Source organism: Vipera ursinii, assembly GCF_947247035.1.
Source record: "Vipera ursinii genome assembly, chromosome: 2".
Lineage (NCBI taxonomy): Eukaryota > Metazoa > Chordata > Lepidosauria > Squamata > Viperidae > Vipera > Vipera ursinii.
This window is the reverse complement of record NC_139513.1, coordinates 45,215,808-45,237,609: the sequence shown is the minus strand read 5'-3', so window position 1 is coordinate 45,237,609 and position 21,802 is coordinate 45,215,808. Positions and strand designations below refer to the sequence as shown.

Genomic DNA, 21,802 nt, shown 5'->3' with positions numbered 1-21,802 from the left:
CAAGGCTCTTCAGCACACTTTTGTTGCACAACATATCCTTGAATCAGCTGCATCCAAATTTCTTGAGGAGTTAAACATCCTACCTATGATATCCCCAAATTTGGTAGGCTTTGTCCAAGCACTGAATCTATATTTCCTTTAAACTGATTTCTGAAATATAACAATGCTAAATAGATTGTTGGAGGTTACACATGAGCTTCTCCCATTCAAATCTAGTGAGAGGCAAAGAAGCTTCTAAGAAGAAGTTAGAAGTCTATATCTAGACTGCTGGGTTCTAACAAAATTAGATTATTCTTCAGAATAATCTTGATAGTGAGGATCACCCTTCAGATCTGACAAAGAAAGGAACATTCAGACTGTAAACAGTTTTATATTATACTTTTGGAAAATCTTTACAAAAGTGAGATAAATTCCTAATTTTATATATATATATATATATATATATATATATAAGAAAATATATATATATATTTTCTAAAATATATATAAAATATAATATAATAAGAAGTGGAAAATAAATACTCTCAATAATAAAATAAATAATAATAGCAGTAAACAGCCTGGAAATAATTTTTTGTATCGACATGAAACAATTATTTCCACATGCTTTCAACATTTAAGATATTAAGTTATACACTACTTAAAAATGGCATATGTACATAATTTCTTAAGAGAGCAGGGAAGAATATTAATTATAATAAAGAATATTATTCTGCAAATAAAAAATCACTTTTGTATTTTTCATTTTTATGTATACCTCCTGTTTTACAGGAACAGATAATAGATTACTCAGAGTTTGTACTGGCTTTATCATGAGTAAAAATAACTATATAAAGGATTACAGGAAGTATTTCCTCAATCATTAAAGTAATATGAATTTTGACTTCAGTAAGAGATCTTATTCACACACTCTGCTGACTCCAATGAGAAAGGAGTGCCATGCAGATTGAATTTGGTTTGCCCGCACTTCACATACTTGCCCTTTAAAAAAAGATGAAGAATATTTGAGTCAGCTTTATCGGGTAGAAAGAATTTCAGCTCAGGTACTTGAGCTGGGTTTGACCAATGGACAATACTCTAGTAATAGTTTTCTATGAACTATGTTACAGTGACATTTAAATATCACTTACCGTATTTTCCGGCGTATAAGACGACCCGGCGTATAAGACGACCCCCTACTTTTAAGAAGTTTTTCAAGGTTTTTTGTCTTATACGCCGGAAAATACTTACCTGCCCTGCCCTCCCTGTCCGTCGCAGAGGAGGCGAAGGCCCGACTGGCCCCGCCGGCCCTCCCACTGTTCCCGTGCTTCTGCTGGCCCCCGAGACGCAGCGTTTCCCGGGCGGCAGGCAGTGCCGGAGGGCAGCCGCCACCCGCCACAGCCGGTGCCCCACCTGCTTCCCCCCCAGGCCTTGAACTTCTCCCATTCGGCGCAGGGCGGGGCAGCTCCGCCCGCAGCCTCTTTTTCATGTGCCGCTTCCCTCTCACTGTCGGCCGAGGCGCGCTCGGCCCGGGCTCCCGGTCCCTCTTCCCGACCGGCTTCCCGCCCTGCCCCTCATGGAGCTGGACTGGGCGTGCAGCCTCTCGGTGTGGCTGCTTTTCCTGGGCAGCCTGGCGGTGCAGCTCCTGCGCTCGGACCTGTTGCTGAGCCGGCGGCTGCTGCTGCGCGTGGGGCTGCTGCCCCTCAGCGCCGTGCTCACGGCGGCTGCCTGCTGGCTCGTCTGCTAAGGAGCAGCTGGGGAGTGCATGCGTGCGCAGGACTGCCCTGCCAGCTGCCGTCCGACGCGAGGGAAGAGCGAGCCGGCAGGGAAGTCCTGCAAACGCACGCGCACGCAGGACTTCCCTGCCGGCTCCACGCTCTTCGCTCTTGAGGCAGCTGCTGCCTCCAGAGGGAAGAGCGAGCCGGCTCTTCCCTCTTGAGGCAGCAGCTGCCTCAAGAGCAAAGAGCGTCTGACGGGAGTCGGCAGGGCAGTCCTGCACACGCGCGAACTCCCCAGCTGCTAAGGAGCAGCCGGGGAGTGCGCGCATGCGCAGGACTGCCCTGCCGGCTCCCGCCAGACGCCACCCACTGATTTTCCGGCGTATAAGGCGACTGGGCGTATAAGACGACCCCCCAACTTTTGAGAAGATTTTCAGGGGTTCAAAAGTTGTCTTATACACCGGAAAATACGGTATTAAAGCAAACTTTTCAATATCATGCCTTCAGATATACCAAACTTTCACGCCTATAATTCCTAGCATATATACCACAAATTAGGCAATACTAATATTTGCTATAAACAGTATTAATGTAACAACAGAACATGGCTACACTAATAGTCTGAGCTGAACAATAATAATTGTCAGACCGGATAAAAGCTGAATTCAACTAATGATTGCCCGCAGTTTGGCCGGTAAAATAAATAATCTATCTACTTATCTACCTACCTATCTCCCTACCAATCTATCGAGACCAGTTCTTTCATTTGTATAAAACAACAAAATCAGGCAAATTAATTGCACTTCAACTATGTCATCTTTCTGCTTCAAAGAAAGCTACAGTATTTGTTACCAGTAGCAACGATAACATCACTACATATAGTGAGATATACATTGAAGATAAGCTTAATTCCTATCCTCACAGAAAAAGAAAGCATTCATGATGATTAGATCTAGGTGTAAAAGAAAGCTATTACTACTGCAAAAGGATAACATCTTCCACCATTCCTCCTTTCTGAAATTAATGTTATATGTAAAAGAATTGTACACTTTACACTGCTATAATAAATCTTAAATATGATTTCAGCCATTCAGTTTGTAAAGATATTTTTGTTTCTAATTCTCTGTGCAATATACTTCATTTATTTGTTTATTTGTTTATCAAACTTATTAACCACCCATCTCTCTCACAGAGGGGCTCTGTGTAATGCTCAACTGACAGAACAAATTAAGGAAACATGGTTTATTCAAGGCTCCAGTCATTCAGAGTTAAATGGAATTTTACCTCTACCACAGTATTTCTCTTTTAATTCATTCCCTGAAATCTAACATGGTAAAGGCATTATATAACCAGAGCAACAATGCATCACCAAATACTTCATCAGCCCACAGATTTTAGGAACATAGTTGACTGCCTTGTTTTTCAATATCATATGAAGCAAATCAGAAATCAACAAATCTTCCTGGTAAAATTCCACAATAGTAAAGTATTTAAGACAGTAAGAGAGAATATTGTTTAAGAACCTCTATAACAGGGGTGTCAAACTCACAACATCACGTGACATGTTGTGACGTATCGTGACTTTTTCCCCATTGCTGGCAATGGGGTGGGCGTGGTTTTGGCACGACACATCCAGCCCACGGGCCGGCAGTTTGACACCCCTTCTCTATAACAATATCTAAATGCCCAATCCAAGCTTTAAAAACTGGTCAAAGCTTCTTTTGTTTTCTTAACATTTTCAGGGAAAATACTCATTCTTTAGATATGTATTTTCCTTAATTAAAATAATTATATAAAAAAACAATGAAACCCTTTTGCAATTAGCATCCAACATATTCATCTTTAATCCACTGCCAAAGATACATACCCTTTTTTGATCTTCAAGCTGTCTCTCTGGTAGACTTTGATCAAGCTCCTGGCGAGTATGGAGAGATTTTTTTAAAGATTGGTACTACAGAGATACTGAATAAATTTTAAATAAATAAGTATTGCTCTTATACAGTGGGTTATATCACTCTGAGTACTACGGGAGGTTAAATCATGTGATAAACAAATGCAGGATTGGGCAATCTGTAGCCCGCAGATCCCAATTGCCACCACACTGTACAAAAATATGGTCAATTTTGAGCAGCAAAAATTTTCAGGATCAAAGTGGAAATTGGTATCTTATGCCTAAGGAAATCCAGATATAGTTTTATCCTTAAAAATCTCCAATCCTTACAATTCTCACCAAAAGATCCACTTTTTTCATCATTCATGCCTCTTAGGGACATCATTAGGTCTACTCTTGGGGGACCAGCACAGTATTTTTTTTTTAAACTCAAGGATTGCCACTCCTGAACTACTGAAAATTTCCATCATCTAACTTTGATAGTATTAATATTTACATTCGTGGTTTGTTTTCTGCTTTGCATAAAAATACAGAAAAACAGTTTAACTTACATAAAAAGAGCAAATGCAAATCCAAAAAAGGCTATCACCATGCAAACACGTACTTTACACTGAACACACTGAACTTTACATACAATTCACTTTACTCAAAATATTCCCAAACATGGAAAAACCTTTAATTTCTGCCTGTAGAGACAGCCTTCCTTTATTATAACTTTTTTTCTAGATATACTAGTTTTTGTGTTGTCTTGATTACCTTTTAAAAGATTTTTCGGGTGAATGATAGGTTGTTGGTTTTTTTTAGACAATGCTAAAATTATGGCTTAATATTCAGTGTTTTGATTTATAGAAATTAGAAGATGTTTGGATTCAAAATTGATACATAAGAGCTTTATTGCTGTAAAGATGTTATATATGTATGGAACATTTGCCTGATACAAAAAATAATGACCAGAATATAGAAATCATATAAAATAAAGACCACAGGATTTAATGCCTTTTACTTTTCCTGGTCAATGAATTCTTGATTGTTGTTTTTTTTCTGGACGTCACATTTATTGTGTCCATATAATAATTTTGTTTGGCCTCCTTGTCTATTTTTGCCCTTACTTCCCCACTTTAACTAGAAGCCCCAGATGGATCTCCTATTTCTACTCTCTGGTCAGGAGGAAAGGAAAGAAATTGCACTCTTCTATTTCTACATTTTAATGCAGCTGCCAAAAAAGCCAACACAGTGCCAGGCTGCATTAACAGAGGGATAGAATCAAGATCATGCGAAGTATTAATACCACTTTACAATGCCTTGGTAAGGCCACACTTGGTATACTGCATCCAGTTTTGGTCACCACGATGTGAAAAAGATGTTGGGACTCTAGAAAGAGTACATAGAAGAACAAAAAAGATGATTTAGGGGACTGGAGGCTAAAATGTATAAAGAATGGTTGCTAGAATTGGGTATGTCTGGTTTAATGAAGAGAAGGACTGGGCAGTGACATGATAGCAGTGTTCCAATATCTCAGGGGTTGCCACAAAGAAAGGGAGACAAGCTATTCTCCAAAGCACCTGAAAGCAGGACAAGAAGCAACGGATGGAAATTAATCAAAGAGAGAAGCAAACTAGAACTAAGGAGAAATTTCCCAACAGAACAATTAATCAGTGGAACAATCTGCCTCCAGAAGTTGTGAATGCTCCAATACTGGAAGTTTTTAAGAAGAGATTGGATAGCCATTTGCCTGAAATGGTATAGGGTTTCCTGCCTGAGCAGGGGGTTGGACTAGAAGACCTCCAAGGTCCCTTCCAACTTTATTATTACTATTATTGGTCTTTTTGTTGTTATTTCCCTGGGTAGAGATTAAATCCTTTGACATAAATTAGGGGTGATTCATTTATTTTGAATTATTCTACTGTGTCTTCCTCCAGACAATAGGAAAGTATAGGGGTAGGTGGAGATTCATCACTCCCTCCATTCCAAAACTGTCTTCTGCAACTTTCTCCCTAACCCAAATCCCCTTCTTCTAAGGATCAGAATTCCTAGGAGGCACTGTAGCTAGAACTTGCCCAGTTAAGTGATTTGGCCATTGTTAAATGAGACAATGGCTAATGTGTCTTCTGCTGCTTCCCATGATCTTCCCATATCTGCATAGCCTTTTTCTAATAGTAGTGTCAGAAACTATCAAAGACAGCAGAGCACTCATAGGAACTCATGGCGTGATCCAATTGATTCTTGAAATGGTTCTGGGTGGCTTCCCATGAGAAAATGGAAGGTCTCTGGAATGGAGAAGAGGGAGAACAGGGCGTGGTTATCACAGGTAGCTTAAAATAGCAAGGTTGGAATGGAAATATGAACTAAGTTGTTATAAGCAAACTCAGCCTCAGGTAAAAGATGAGATCAAGTGTCCTAATGGTAGCATACCTACCTGAAGTATTCTTCTAAAGTGGCATTAGCCTTCTCTGTTTTAGTATGTAACTTTTGTCAGTGAGCACACTGTTCATCCAAGAGATAAAACAAACATTCCGAAAACATACCAGAAGAGAACAGGTATGGTATAAATGAGACTATGGTGAAATCTGTAGTTTTTTTAAAAACAACAACAACAACATACTAAATAAAAGTCAGATGAGCTATCCCAGGAGCAAAGCAAAAAGATGAAAGGAACCAACTTTCCATCTGGCCTGAAAATAAGAAGTTTGGCAGGGCAAAAGGCTTGATAAGAAGAGATAGGAGCCTTGATACCCGTTCTAATGTAAAATCACCAAAGGTCATGAAGGAGGAGAACAGGAATTTCAAATAGTCAAAATATTCCATTGACCAGTTGTCACGGCAAAGCTGAAAAACTTTTTTTTTCCAACAAAAGAAGCAATTTATAAAAATGATAAAGGTGAGCTAAAAATTAAAATAAATTCTGGCACAGTTTTTCCCATTCTTAAGAAAAGAGATGGAGACAAAAAGAAGTTCCTTGAAAGCAATCTATCCAAGCCCACACATATAGTTCCTGTTCCAGATGAGTATAGATTCAAGTAGGCATAGAAGCGACTTCTTTTCTGCCTCCGTCATGGCCCCATGTTCCCATGGGTAATAGACATCTATAAAAACACTGAACAGCAGGGGGCCTAGACTGCAACTTGCAGTGTACTATTTGACAACTTCTCTCCAGTGAAGCCAATGACAAGCAGTTGGTTGGGTATGATTTTTCAACCAACTGTACATCCATCTAACGGTCCACTTATTGTGGAAGCTTCTAGCTAATTGCTGGAAAACTAGTCAATCATCTCTGTTATCTGATCCATCTGGATACCAACTTGTTGTGGAGCAAAAAAAATTGATCCACAGCCAACAGCATTGCAGTAATTTCTGTATAAAGTGTTTACTCTCACGGTTGAAGCATTTTCCTCCTGGGACGAAGAGTATGCAGTCCTTGCTGCCTGACTTCAAATCCAAAATAGCTATAATTCTCTTCTCTCTAGAAACAAATACTGCATCCAGAAACATAATGCCAATGAAGGCTTAGAGTTATGATTTATTGCAAACAAGATGCAAGGCAGAACAGCTGTTTACTGCAGAACACAGAAACCAAGCCCTATAAATAAGCCTTTTAATTTAAGATTTAAATATGAAGCTTTTTTCCCCCCTTCTGGTCAATATACTCTTGACTGCTCATTTCCCCAGCTTCAGACCAGATTTACTTATTTAGTGTTAATGCAACAGTTTTGTAGTAGCCTGAGAACGACTGTTTTTTGCTGCATTTACAACTACATACAGTATCTAGAGAGTATCAGTTTAGGGAAAGCTCATTTAAGCTATTTTCAATTTTGCTTTTTCTTTTCTTTTCTTGTTTTCTTTTTTTTTTGTGGGGGGGAAATGCAGTTAGTTTAACACTGACAGCAATTTTATTTTTTAACTTTCTGAAGGACAGCACTTATACCTGAGACTTATTGTCTGTCATGTATATAACATGAACTGTAGTTTAACATATGTCTGAATCAAAAACAGAATTTCCAATTGGGTTTTAGAAAATATTTCAGGCTTTTGGAAAGATCACTGATAATCTAGAGGTAAAAGTGAATATGAATATTGCATTATTATTTAACATAAATTAACATCACTTGAAAACAAAGACAAGAAGAGCTTAGACATCTGTAGCTATTGTACATTTCTTAATGTGAAAGAATGGAAGATCATGTTTTTGATCTGGTCAAGAGTTTACGAAATATGAAGGTTTAAGAAGGACAACGGCACTGCAGAGAAAAAATCAGTATGTTTAGTGGAGTTAATTGTGTTTATAAACATACACTGACCTGTCGCACAAAGTTACTACAATAATTAGAAGATGGAGTAAATGTATTAGTTGTCTCTATTGTACATAGATATTTTATACCACCTGCTAACTACACTGTACTTTTTTTCTATATGTACAAAGATCGTAACTGTCCAAGCTGTGGTATGCCCTGTGATCCTCTATGGAAGTAAAAGGTGGACTTTACAGAAGAAGGGTATTGATGCCTTTGAATGACAACTGTCTTCTAGTATTTGAGGGGCTGTCAACAAGGAAGAGGGATTATTCTCTAAAGCAGCAGAGGGCAGGACAAGAAACAATGGGTGGAAGCCTGTTAAGGAGATACCCAATCTAGAAGTAAGGAGAATTTTTCTGATAGGAGAACAATTAATCAATGGAATAGCTTGCTTCCTGTGATTGCGGTTGTGTTGTTTCATCAATGGAGGTTTTCAAAAACAGACTGGACAATCATTTGAGTGGGATGGTATATGGCATCTGCCCTGAGCAGGGGCTGGGTTAGAAGACTTCCAAGGTTTCAAGGCTTCCATGAGTACACCAGGGACCAAGAAAACAAACTGATGAATCACTGAACAAATGATCAGGCTTAAAAGATCCTACTCCAGACACATTATGCAAAGACCCAGATCTCTGGGAAAATCTCTAATGGTTGGAAAGTGGAAGAAAATACAAGAAGAAACAACCAGCAAAAAGGTGGATGGACTTAATTACAGTGGAGGAACATTGTCCATGGGGTCACAATGGGTTGGACATGACTTTGCAACTAACAACATAAGTAGGCATCTTGAAAGAACAGGTTAGGAATAGATCTCTATAGTCACCAAGAATTGAAAAATGACTTTATGGCACACCACTCAATCCTTTTTTTTAAAAAAACTCCAAATTCATAATTGGAAGATTGTGATAGGATGGAAATTACTGCGATTAGTGTCTGCAATATCCCAGTTTGAGGGTGAAATTTCTGATAAGCCAAAATAAATCTGAAGTGGTACTTTTGATAAATAAATACACACACACTTAGATACACTAATGTTTAAATTTCTAGTTTTATCACTGCATAATCTGTAATAATTTTACATTTGTTAAATAATGTACATTAATTTTAATTCATTAATTTTAGTGGTCATCTCCACAGCAATACTAAGAGATAAAACATATAAGGATCACTGAATAATAGCAAACAATTAGTTTACCATTTCAAACACTCCAAAACACAAGATCTATACTCGACCACAGCTACTCTCAAAATCACCAATATTTCTACATTCTACAAATATAGGTGAATAAGTGACACACCTCTATATCATTTTCCATTTCAGGTGATTTAGGCAGCTATTTAAAAGCAAATATTAAAAGAGAAAACTTTACATTTAAATGCATGGCTAAGACACACAAGTGAAGATAAATAACATTAAACAATAACAACAGTACAGTGCTTATATGACTAATATACATAAAAAATTAAAATATACAAGGTATAAGTAGTTATAGTCCTCATTTGAATGATACTCTAGCAAGAAAATCCTGTACCCACAGGTGTACATATGTAAGCAGAAAGTAGTTTGGTAAAATACTGTATAGAATGAGACAACTTACAAACACTGCTCAGTGAATAAATGAATCTGCTCAAATACCTCATATTAAAGTAACTTAGAAAGAAAATCTTTATAGGGGAGGAACTAACTACAAATTATCCTTTTTCAATGGTGAACACCCTCCAGTAATTGAGTTGAATCTAATTGTATACAATGCACAGGATGTGAATGAAAAAATAGTTTCATTTCCAATTAATTAAATTTTGAAATATTCCCTAACTAAATTTGTGCTACGCTATTCTTCCCCACCCCAAATCATTATCATTGTTTAAATAAATGTAATTTTATGACTGTGATCCATGGGGAATCTGAATATTAAATGTGATAAAATTGTTTAGACTACTATACACCAACTGTATAAAATAATCTACATTTATGCACATGTACAGACACATATACACAGAGTCATCAAATAGTCAGATGGATTTTATTTGTTTAACTGTTAGATTTATGCCTTGTTTTTCCTCTGGGACTTAATGGGAATCTACTTTACATTCTCTCCTCCCATTATCCACCATAATAACCACCCTATGAAATAAAATGCGCCCGAGAGAAAGACTAGCCCAAAATCTTCTAGTGAAGTTTCTCTAGCTGAAAATGGGTTTGATCTACCAAATTCTAGTTCAACATCTTAATTATAGTACAGATAGTCCTTGACTTCCGATAGTTCATTTAGTGACTGTTTGAAGTTACGGCGGCACTGAAAAAAGCGACTCATGACCATTTTTCACACTTATGATTGCAGCATCCCCATGGTCATGTGATCAAATCCAGGTGCTTGGCAACTGGCATGTATTTATGACAGTTGCAGTGTCTGGGGGGGGTGTCACATGATCCCCTTTTGCGACCTTCTGATAAGCAAAGTCAATGGGGAAGCCAGATTCACTTAACAACCATGTTACTAACTTAACAACTGCAGTGATTCACTTAAGTTTGGAAAGAAAGGTCATAAAATGGGGCAAAACTCACTTAACTGCCTTGGTTAGCAACAGAAACTTTGGACTCAATTGTGGTTGAGTCAAGGACTGACTGTACTACACTAGCTCTCCACATTATTAAATAACATAGTTACAGCCCTTTTTGTAGCTAATGAAAGCCTCATAAATCCTTTCAGTCTCATAGCAATCTCAATGAAATAAGATACTCCTCTGTTGCTATGCAGAAATGTATATTTAATTACAATTTTCACGGGCAAATACTTTCACATAGTCTTCTAGCTATAAAAGTAATTCATAGTATCGTAGTTCTCATAATACCTGGGAAACAATTCAATGAATATCTGACAGACTTCTGCTAATTATGTGATATATACTTTCAAGTAAAAGACAACAGACTGTGTTTAAAGGATGTTATGTAAGAGAGACAAAATATACTGAACAAGAATGAGAGGGATTTGAAAGTGGATTTAAAAATGACAGGCTGCAAGAATGATATTGGAAAAAAATGCTACACTGGATATAAAAATGAAAGCTGCTGATGTCTTAGTAATTAAAAGGCATATACAAATAACAAACCAAAAAAATTGATCTGTATATCTTTTTTAGATTGGATTTGGAAAAGAAACTAATTTAAGTCTTGAAGAATTTTTTGAGAAGGGACAAGGATCAAATGAAAATAAATCAAGTTCTTGTGACTGCAAAAATAAGTCTAAAGATTAAATTAATTAACCAAATTGCTAAATTGCCTTCAGAACTGACTTACATGAAAAACACAGTGCAAAAACTATTTAGAAATGCAGTCTTTACACACAACCTGACATAAGTTCCACCAAATATAGAAGAATGTACTCATTTATTATTCCCACCTTTCTTTCAATTTAGTATTCAGTACAGCTGAGAATTAAATTAGAAAGTACAAACTAATTTTTAAAAAGCATAAATAAAAATTAACATAAAATTAATTTGCAAATATGAGTCTGATAAAAAGTTCCTAGCAGCTCAAGGCTCAGAGAATAAATAAAAATATCATCATATTCCTTATTACATTCAGAATGACAAATGTAAAGATAACTATTAGACAAACTGCCCCCCCAGCCCTCATTTTATTAATCTGTTCTTTGTTGTGTATTTTTACATAAAATTTCCTCTTTGTTACTTGTTATTTGGTGCTCCTAAATTAACCTTAACTTTGTCTTTATTAGTTGCTCCTTAGCTAACTGTTCATGTTACTCTTAACCTTGAAGTCCTTGATGCTCTCTGAGCTTGGTAGTTTTCTTGCAAACATTTTACTACCAAACTAGGTAACATCATCAGTAAACTGAAATGTAATGAAAGGGTAATGTATAATGAAATTCCTGGAAGAAAATAACCAAGCTCAGAGAGCACCAAGCACCCACAATTCAACCCTGAGCTATAAATATTATCTTTTAGTGGCACTCTTAACTTTTTATTTCTGAACAAAACTAAATATGCTTAATTGCCTAAAAGTGATTTAGATCAACCAGAGTATCCTCTCTTGCGCCTTCCAATCAATTAAGATAGGCATAGAAAACAATTCCCAATGGTTCAGCCAGAATAGCTGAATAGCCAAAATGGGCAATAACAATAAGACCTGTGATGGCACAAAGGTTAGAATGCAGTATTGCAGGCTAAGTCTGCCCAGTGCCAGGAGTTTGAGCCTCACCAGCTCCAGGTTGACTCAGCCTTCCATCCTTCTAAGTTCGGTAAAATGAGGACCCAGATTGTTGTAAACTGCTTAGAGGGCTATAAAGCACCATGAAGCAGTGTAGATAAGTCTAAGTGCTATTGCTATTGATACGTGCTAATAAGGGATTCTGGGAGTTCAGCAACATCTCAAACATGTCACCATCCTGATTTAGGAGATCATCAATGTATCCATTACTGAAAAAAAGGCAACCTGAATGTACTTGATAGACTCTCTCTTCATCACAATTTCAGATAAAAATAAGTTCTTTTACAAAGATAGTAGTATTAGGTTTAAATTTATACACATAAAATCAATGTATGTATAAAGTTTCCCTTTTTATATATATTTCTCATTTCAGTTCTTTAATATAGTCAAGCCAGTATGGTTTGTACGGCTTTATTGAAGTTACTGAAGATCATTTTTTATCTATCTTATCAACTTCTTCAGTAACATGGGCTCACACGATTTACATATTTTAAATTAGAGAACAATTTTTTTATTCATAATATATTTAGAAAAATTACAAATAATTTTGTCCTGCAGAGGTTTCTGGCTCTCCTATGTGTTGAAAGACTCTTGGCCCAGTAACAGAATTCACAGATACATATATAGATGAGAAGCCTTTAGGAAAGGCAATTGTTCTATATTAGCAAATGATTAAAACAATGATTAAGAAAGCATCCAAACTAAAATATAAACTATAAATATGGATTGATTTGCTAAAATACAGAGTTTAAATAAAGCTTTTTTACTCCATTCCCTCTGCAGCTGTATGAGAAAAAGAAATGTAAGTATTTCCCACTATTTAATTACAACTACAACTATCCCCCAATTAATGGAATAATCTTCATCCAGAGATTATGCTGGAACTAACTTTGACATCCTTCCAAAAAGCTGCCAAAAGTTACACTACAGAGCTTTTGAGAGATGATATTGCCCAATGTGAGTTGACACCATTGTATTATGTTTATTTTATTTTTTTATGTTGAGTTTACATTGTGCTTTTTCAACTTTTTGCAATATTTAGTCAAGGATTTTCCATTCTGCAGGAGCAACTGAAAAAGAAAGAATGAAATGCTGACCAATTTTAATAGTATAAGTTATTAAACTTACAGCTTGTGAAGCTATAGCACAAGTTACTTTCTCAAGGATTCTCAAATTTTGTGGAACTGTGAGCCCTAAAATGATACATATCCTTGTATGACATACCCCAGAAGTAAAACTAATGCTTTCACTGAGATTAGGTCTATGCTAGGGGGGGAAAAAGTATCACTTTCTCCTAATAAATAAATAATATTAATCTGTAATCACTAATTACAGATATTTTTACACTAATAGATATTTTTGCGGTCTCACAACTGTCCACTGGGGATTTGCATGGGCAAAATAAAGAGGAAAGACCTGAATATTTCTGGATTGCCACTTTTGTCAAGTCCACTTAGCTTTTAAACAAAACTAGAACTGTCTGCAAATTTACACAACTTCCTCCAGGGGATTCTCAACTCATAGTTTGAGAACTGCTAAAATATATGGATTGGAAAATGTTTAAAAATTCATCTGACTAAATCTCTCTCAATATTTCACCTTCAATCCGTGTACCAATGCATTTGTTTTACTGGGACCTGGCTGTAGAAATACAAGATACTCACAAGCCTGCTTCATTCTTCTTTAATTTAGAGTGACCTTTAAAATGAGAACAGTATATTCTTAGAGCAAAGTAATTTGAATAGCACACCTGGAGTTATTCTCATGCCTACTTTGTGGCTGTCGCCAGCTTTCTTAAAGTGTTGGTACCTGGCAAGGTTGCAACTTATCTAGGACTTATCCAACATTTTATTCTGAGTCATCCTGTTACTAATATCCCTATATTGCCTTTCTGCCTTCGTATTGCATGGTGGCGTATAATAATTATACAGTTAAAGCAACTAAAGGGTTTAAAAGTCAAGTTAAAAGAGATGAATTACATCTTTTCTTACAAGTCATTAGAGATGCAGCCCCTAAGGCCTTAAGCAATTCCCATCTAAAACCAGCTGCTTCACTTGAGACTGGAAAATAACTGGGCAATCACTGTGTGTCTTTCATGTTGGTGAATACTACTGTGCAGCGCTTGGCAAACTTTGTTTTCTATTAAATTCACATGTTAAGACTCGGTGTGCCTGTCAGAAATGGGGAAAAATATACAAAGAAACTATTCGTTTCAGTCTGGTGTGCATTTTCTTTCCTTTGCCATTCATTCAGGGAGCAAGGAATGAAAAACTTCCCTGTGTGAAAGAACTGCAGACAAAATTGCCAAATACCACCTTACATCTTTTGCTCTAGGAGAGTTCTCCTTGTTACCAGAAGGGAGAAGGACTTCCTTCTACAGGTACAAGGAGACAATAGTTTATAGGCAAACAGTAACAGGGAAACTTTACTTGTCTGAAGATGATGATAGCTGAGAAGGCTAATAAGGTCTGTGCTGTAATAACACTGTTTTCAGTACAAATCAATCTGGGCATATTTTATCCTAAAACATTTCTCTTAAATATTTCCTCCTGCTATCTTAACTGACTTGGATGCAGGGAGAAATCCTTCTGATCAGTAGGTTTGTGCATATGCAGTAAAGGGATATTAAAGCTTTGGACACAGCTCTTTCTACGCTTATGTAGCTTGTACCTGTGTAGCTCTGTAGCCTTTTATTAATGAATTAATGAATTAATTATTAATTATTTTATTTTATTTTATTTTATTTTTTAAAAAAAGAATTAACATCCACTCAGACGCAGGATCTGCCAGTGCTGTCTGGGAATACTGACAGCCACAGTCTGGACTGAACAGTAAACAGCTCCACCACATTCTGTTGGCAATTATTGCTGAAGGTCACACATCAGCAGAGAGCCTGAATTCCAGGAAGAAAAAAAAAAGCTGCCTCTTATGTAACTGCTGCCTGAAAGCTGGCAGATGTCCAACAGAGCAGTTCACTGCAAAGTAAGGTAGGAAGGAGGAAGGGAGGGAGGAAAAGCTAAGTAGGGCATCTCTCAGTTTCTTCAGCATCATTAGGGTGCCCCCTTCTGGCAAAGCTTAATAGTGAAGCATTAAGGGTGAACTAGGGTGCGATGAATGCTACTTTTATAAATAAAAGTCAAGAAAGAAAGAAAGAAAGAAAGAAAGAAAGAAAGAAAGAAAGAAAGAAAGAAAGAAAGAAAGAAAGAAAGAAAGAAAGAAAGAAAGAAAGAAAGAAAGAAAGAAAGAAAGAAAGAAAGAAAGAAAGAAAGAAAGAAAGAAAGATGCATGATTAGGGCAATGACTCTATCATAGTCATGCTCTTGAGGTGATGTGTTTGACGCTGCAGCTATGCAATCTAGTTCAAGACCACAATAATACTGAACAAAGTAAGTTTTTTAAAAATGCGTATATGATTAAAGAGACCGGTTATGAAGAAGAGAAAAAAAATTGGTTAATAAGTCTTCCTTTTTTTCTTTCTGAAAGAGTTGTAAGTTTCTTGTTTGGAAGAACAAGTAATTCCCAAACATCCACTACTAAGTTAGTTTGTGTGGGAGACTGAGAGATACAGTATATTATTTAATACTTTTTTCATACCTTCAAGAATTCTTGAAACATTCAGATGAATAAAATTCAGTAACTTTTGTGGGAGCTGTGTTTGAGCAGTATTATATATCTTGTACATTTCTAAGGATGAAATTAAATATTTCTGCCCTGATTTTTTTTGTTTTAAAAAAAGTTACTGTATTTCAGTTTTTCATTTTCTCTCACATACTAGTTTGGTTGAATAATTTATTTATACAGAGCTTTTCAGTATGCACTTTACTTTTAAAGTGCCATTTTTAACAAAATGGTTACAAAAAGCCCACTTTATCTCTAATTCCTCTTGAAGAAACACAACTTTTCCAGAAACATGCATCACAATTACAAGCATATTTTTCCTCTGGAAGAGCTGTAATTTTCTTATTCTTCCTCAATAGCAGAAATTCATTGGACATAGAATATGGGTTTAAAAGGGCATTTGTGGTTTTTTTTGTGTGCCATGTGTTTGTAAATTGGCTTGTGGAAAAAGAAACACTGTGCTTGCTCAGAAAAGTTTAAGGGAATGCAAACTTCTGCCAGAAGACAGATAGCGTTCATTTCCTATATTTATAAACACACCTGCCGCTAGCATGGAATCCTTCCACTGAAATCAGACAACAAAGTTTTCACTGGGTAATCAACGGCTTACATTCTAAACTGAGCTTGATCTCAATCCTGATTTAATGCAAAGACAGTCAGGATGTCTGAAAGCATTTATTTGACAGAAAATCTAAGTAAAAATAAGCAGCCTAAATTCCACGTATATGTTCACAAATTTGGAATGCAGTGTGCTTCTCAACACCCTGAAGCCAAATGAGTTTGCTTTAAATTACTCTGAAACAATAAAACAACTTTAAAAGAGAATTCTTGCCCATTTTTTTTAGTTGACAAAATTCAGTAAAATAAAACAAAGTAATGAAGTAGTTGACCAACACCTCCACCTAATTTATACTCTTTTCTACAATATTTATAATACAAAAAAAAATCAAAAATCTCTAATACTAACATCTTTATGGAGCAGCATCTGATCATATGATAATAATGGCTATAAACTATGAGTGGAATTTTGACGGTAGAAAACCCAGCAGACAAAGGAAAGGCTAACTTAAGCTGATCAATGGGCCATAGACAGAGAACATGTAAATCACTTGCTTCTACAGTACCTCTCTGTTAGAAAGTACATTTATTTTATTTATTTATTTATTTTATTTAATGTGTATACATCAGGGGTGTCAAACTCAATTTCATTGAGGGCCGCATCAGCATTGCGGTTGCCCTCAGGGGACCGGGTGGATGTGGCCTGGGTGGGCGTGGCCTACTGGGTGGGCGTGGCTAGAATGCATATGGCCTACTGGGTGGGCATGGCCAGCTGTACATCGTTCGCATCAAGGGTGCCTATGGGGACCTGGGCAGGAGTGGGACAGATCTGAGGGTCTCTGGCAGGAGGAGGGTCTCTGGGCCAGGGCCAAGGCAGTGGGGGCCGTTCCCTCACTGTTTCCAGGATGGCTTCGCGGGCCACATGAAACCACTTCACGGGCCGGATCTGGACCCCGGGCCTTGTGTTTGACATGCCTGGTATACATACTCCCTATTATCAGATAGTCTGATTGCAAAGTTCAAAGAAAGCATACATTTTCCCATATATGTCTTAGGATCATAGGTTCAGTTAGAAGAAACCACCATAGATTATAGCAGACTTTTATCTGCTGACTTACGGAAATTAAACTGCCATGTAAAAACTGCCGTATAAAAATTAACCAGGCAAGCTACAAAAAATAGCTATTTAATTCTAGGTGCCATCTTTTCTTTCAATTACACAGAGTGGCAAATTCGAGATTCAGGATTCGATTGGCTCATATTTGCACACTAACATTTCTAAATTCAAAGAATTCTTATAAAAGAGTATGTGAAATGTTTAAGCATCTTCATTATACTGCAGGGGAGAGTTACCCATTCAGTGGTCTACCATTTGAAAGAATACAACACGACTGAATCCAAAGAATATGTTCAGACAATACTCTTGGAGAGAGAGAAAATACACAATTAAAATTAAATAATTCGTGGTATGACAAGTTACACTCCACTACATCGCTAGCACAAATATGAGAACCACAAAACATAAACACTGACAAGACAGTATGACATGCTACATGGCTACTGACTTCAGGATACTACCAGGGAAGACTAAAGAAACAATAAAGTAAGAAATTCAAAACCTCAGCATTTTCCAATTCACCAAGTGCAATCAGCTAAAAAGAAAAACAAGAGGGAGACAAAAAGAAATTGAAAATAAATATTAATGAAAGAGAAATGGCAAATAATCAGTTACTATAAGCACCGAGAATCATAATTTCCACTCTTTCAACCCAGTTCTTTTATGGGATTGTTGATTAAAACAAAACAACCCCCCTCATTTTCTATCCTGAATACAACCCTAGATATAAATATGGCATTTGACATACTAGCCTAGGTTAGCAGAATTGTGCATATGATCCTTTATCAGATGTGGAGAAACCTAATTAACAGTGTCTTGAAAAAATATGTCTGTACATCCCTATTTGACATCTCTATATCATCAAGCATTATTATTCTTTGTTCTTTCATATAACTTTTCATATAAAACATTTCAGTGTGACAATTAAATGCATCTCATTATAATGTGTTTTTTTAATATGGTTAATCTACAAACTATCAAGTAGCTACAGGTTACGGGTAGTCCTCAACTTACAACAGTTCATTTAGTGACTGATTTATGACCGTTTTCAACAGTTGCGACTTTTGGAGCATCCCCACGATCATGTTATCAAAATTCAGATGCTTGGCAACTGACTCATATTTATGACTGTTGCAGTATCTCAGATCATGTGATCACCTTTTGCAACCTTCTGACAAGCAGAGTCAATGGGGAAGCCAGATTCACTTGGCAACTGGGTTACTAAGTTATAAGATGCCGTGATTCACGTAACAACTGTGGCAGGAAAGGTTGTAAAATGGGGCAAAACTCACTTAACAAATGTCTCACTTAATAACAGAAATTTGGACTCAATTGTGGTAGTAAGTCAAGGATTACCTGTATTAGGAGGATGCTTTCAGCATCCACTATGCCTAATAATATTAAAACCAGGTGTCTTGGGATTGGATATTGTGTGGCCTCTATGGTACCATTTGTATGTTCCATGAAAAAAATCCAATATCCTAACCCAAAACATGTAGTTTTAATATTATTATACAAAGTAGGTGCTGGAAACATTCTCCTAAAGCAGGAGTGGGCAACCTTGGCTCTTTTATGACTCATGGACCTCAACTCAACATGCTGGCTCAGGAATTATGGGAGTTGAAGTCCACAAGTTATAAAAGAGCCAAGGTTGTCTACCCTTGTCCTAATAATAACCAATGGCCACTTGGTAGTCTGTAAACTCTATATTAAAAAATTAATATAATCAATCCATCCTTCTGAGAGTCCCAGGGCATATTCCTTCCTTACTTCAAACAGATTGGCTTGATTCAGTACGATGCAACTCCTGAAACCTCTATGTATAACAAACATAACAATTTAACTTCATCTGTATATTCAGAATAAAACTGCAGTGCAGGTTTCCAGGTACCTAGGGAAATCTTGTTTTTCCTTGATATAATAACAAATCACAATCAACAAAAACACCAAAATCCAAATTCAATAAACATCTTTTAAAGGGTACACTGATCAGTTTACTTGGGCAAACTGTTTGTGCTTTAGCTCAAGCAGAAATCAAGTGAGTACCATTTGTTAAAACTTTGTTGTAGAACAAGGGTGTCAAACTCGCCACATCACGTGACGTGTTTGCGACTTTTTTCACATGGCCCACATGGGGTGGGTGTGGCCTCTTCATGATGCAACCGGCCCATGGGCTGGCAGTTTGACACCCCTCTTGTAGAATATACTCAAATGCAGCATCATAAAGTTAGTACTCTTTGCAGTGTAACTTTTAACAGGAAAGAGACTTAAGCTGAGCTTCTTTGTTACAGACTTTTACTATCATTTTCTCAGGGTTAAGAAACAGAAAGAAAGTTAAAGCTGTTTCTACACTGACATTGTTTTTATAAAAGAAAATAAATCTATATATATCAGAAAACCATAAAACTGGAGTAAATTATTTAACTCAACCTTTTTCTGGTGGCTGAAAAAATATTATATCTCCATACAATATATTGGTGTGGTAAATAGCTAACAGATAAATCAGGATTCCCTGTTTTATCAACTGTTAGAAGGTTTTGTTTCTACTTTTAGCTCAAAGTGCTATTTTTGCTAGAGCACCAATAGATTTACAAGTTAGATTTTCTTCATCTACAAGTCTTTCTGTGCTACTTATCATGCTAAATTATACAAACAGATGCTTCCGATCTTTCCCCTCATTTGATAATGTTCACAATTCTATATCTCATTTGCTGTACTCTTTCTAATTTATTTATGATAACTAGTCCATTTAAGTAACTTTTCCAATATATCAGATTTAAATTTAAAATAATCGTCCCATGATTGTTTTTAATATATTTAATACATTAAGTTTGCATTAATACAAACTACTAATACAGTTCCTATTGACATTAATAGATTTATAAGGAATTCAGAAAACAAAAGATCACAAAGGTCTTTAAGCTATAACTTATAATGTTTAGAATCTTCGCTATTTCAACTTTTTTCTTCCGCTAAAAACTGTTAGAATAACTTTTTATCCAAATAATTACGGTAAGTGAAATGAACATGTCTTATAAATGAATTCAAAGAGGCACACAATTTAGTAGATGAGCCACACAATTTTCTTCCTACAAAGAATGTAGGTAGATTGAACTGCTGCTGCTAATGTGAAGCTGCCATGTTACTTTTCATGTCAAGTATCATTGTCTTCTCCATTTTGACACCCCTCCTCCCAATCTCCTATGAACATTTCTGCTTATTAGCTTCTTTTCTTGGAGGTTTTCCATAGTAATTTCATGGGGCTTCAAGCTGTTCTCCTTGTCACCTTGAAGCTTCAGGGTTATCAGGAGTTTCTAGTGAAGCATCTGGCTACACACATACAAGTCTATTTTTCAGCTGGGATAGTTTAGAAGGAAAGGGCATCTGCATTGGTGCCTGCCCTCATTTGAGCATGGCTTAAGGTTCAGAAAAGGTGCAGCTACTGAATAAGTTGTTACGTTGAGCCACATCTATGCTCTCTTCAAGCTAAAGTCTGGCATTTATGGTGATCAGTCACAATACACCCCAGAAATATGAAAGAAAACGGTCCCTCCCTAACTGATCTTGTGCTTCTCTTCTGCTGGGAACTTTAAGGAAATACATTCAATTATTGGGCATTGGCTCAATCTTAGGCAGCTGATTAAACTAGACATGATCCAGACAACTGTTTATAAAATGGGTGAAATTTATAAATGCCCTTTTCTGAAAAACTAAAAGCAGGTCATTTAGATAGCCTCCTACTTAATACACACAGCTGCTCTGGCTTGCTTCAGAGATCCTAAAATGCACTTAGATCTCAATTAGCAATGAAACCTGTGATTTTTGCCTTTTGCTTCTCAGTGCCTAAGGGCCTTAGAACAGATTTACAGATTTTCATAGCAGCTTCCCTTCCGTGTGTTTGGGATTATCAGATTCATGTGTTTAGAGAAAAAAACATTTACCAAAACACCCCATTTTGCTACTTTCTGCAAATAACTTCATGGTTAACGCCCTTTTCAATTTAACAGATTAGGGTTAGGGTTAGGAAATATTTTTGTCGCTTGCTCTTTTTCCCCCCTAGAGGTTATTCTAAACATAGAACGTCTATTATCTTCCATTATTGCAAGCTTTACCTCCTTCATAATTTTAAAGGCGATATTTTACTCATTTCCTGACCAGCTTACTTTTTCCTGAATTCTTTGCATAAAGTTATTAGGATCTAAATCCCTGCCTCACTTTGTTTTTCAGTAATGTAAAAGTCTGCAATTGTCCAATTAAATGACTGTCTAGTTCAATACAATTTGTTGATCATGTCTTCTTTTATCAGATGTGCACAAAGACCTAAAATATCAGAGGAGTTCAGCCAGTTAGATAAGTCTTTGGTATATGTTATGTCGGTCCATTTAACTCTACCCATTGGTTCTC

At 36.6% G+C, this 21,802-nt stretch overlaps 1 protein-coding gene across 1 annotated transcript in view; it reads right to left on the bottom strand.

The window, feature by feature from the left end:
• The window catches only part of ITPR1 (inositol 1,4,5-trisphosphate receptor type 1), a 248,806-nt gene that overhangs the window by 78,563 nt on the left and 148,441 nt on the right, over positions 1–21,802 (bottom strand). Inside the window, exon 38 of the mRNA XM_083354087.1 lies at positions 17,901–17,933. Coding sequence (XP_083210213.1) covers positions 17,901–17,933 — 33 coding nt within the window. The remainder of the gene's footprint in view (positions 1–17,900; positions 17,934–21,802) is intronic.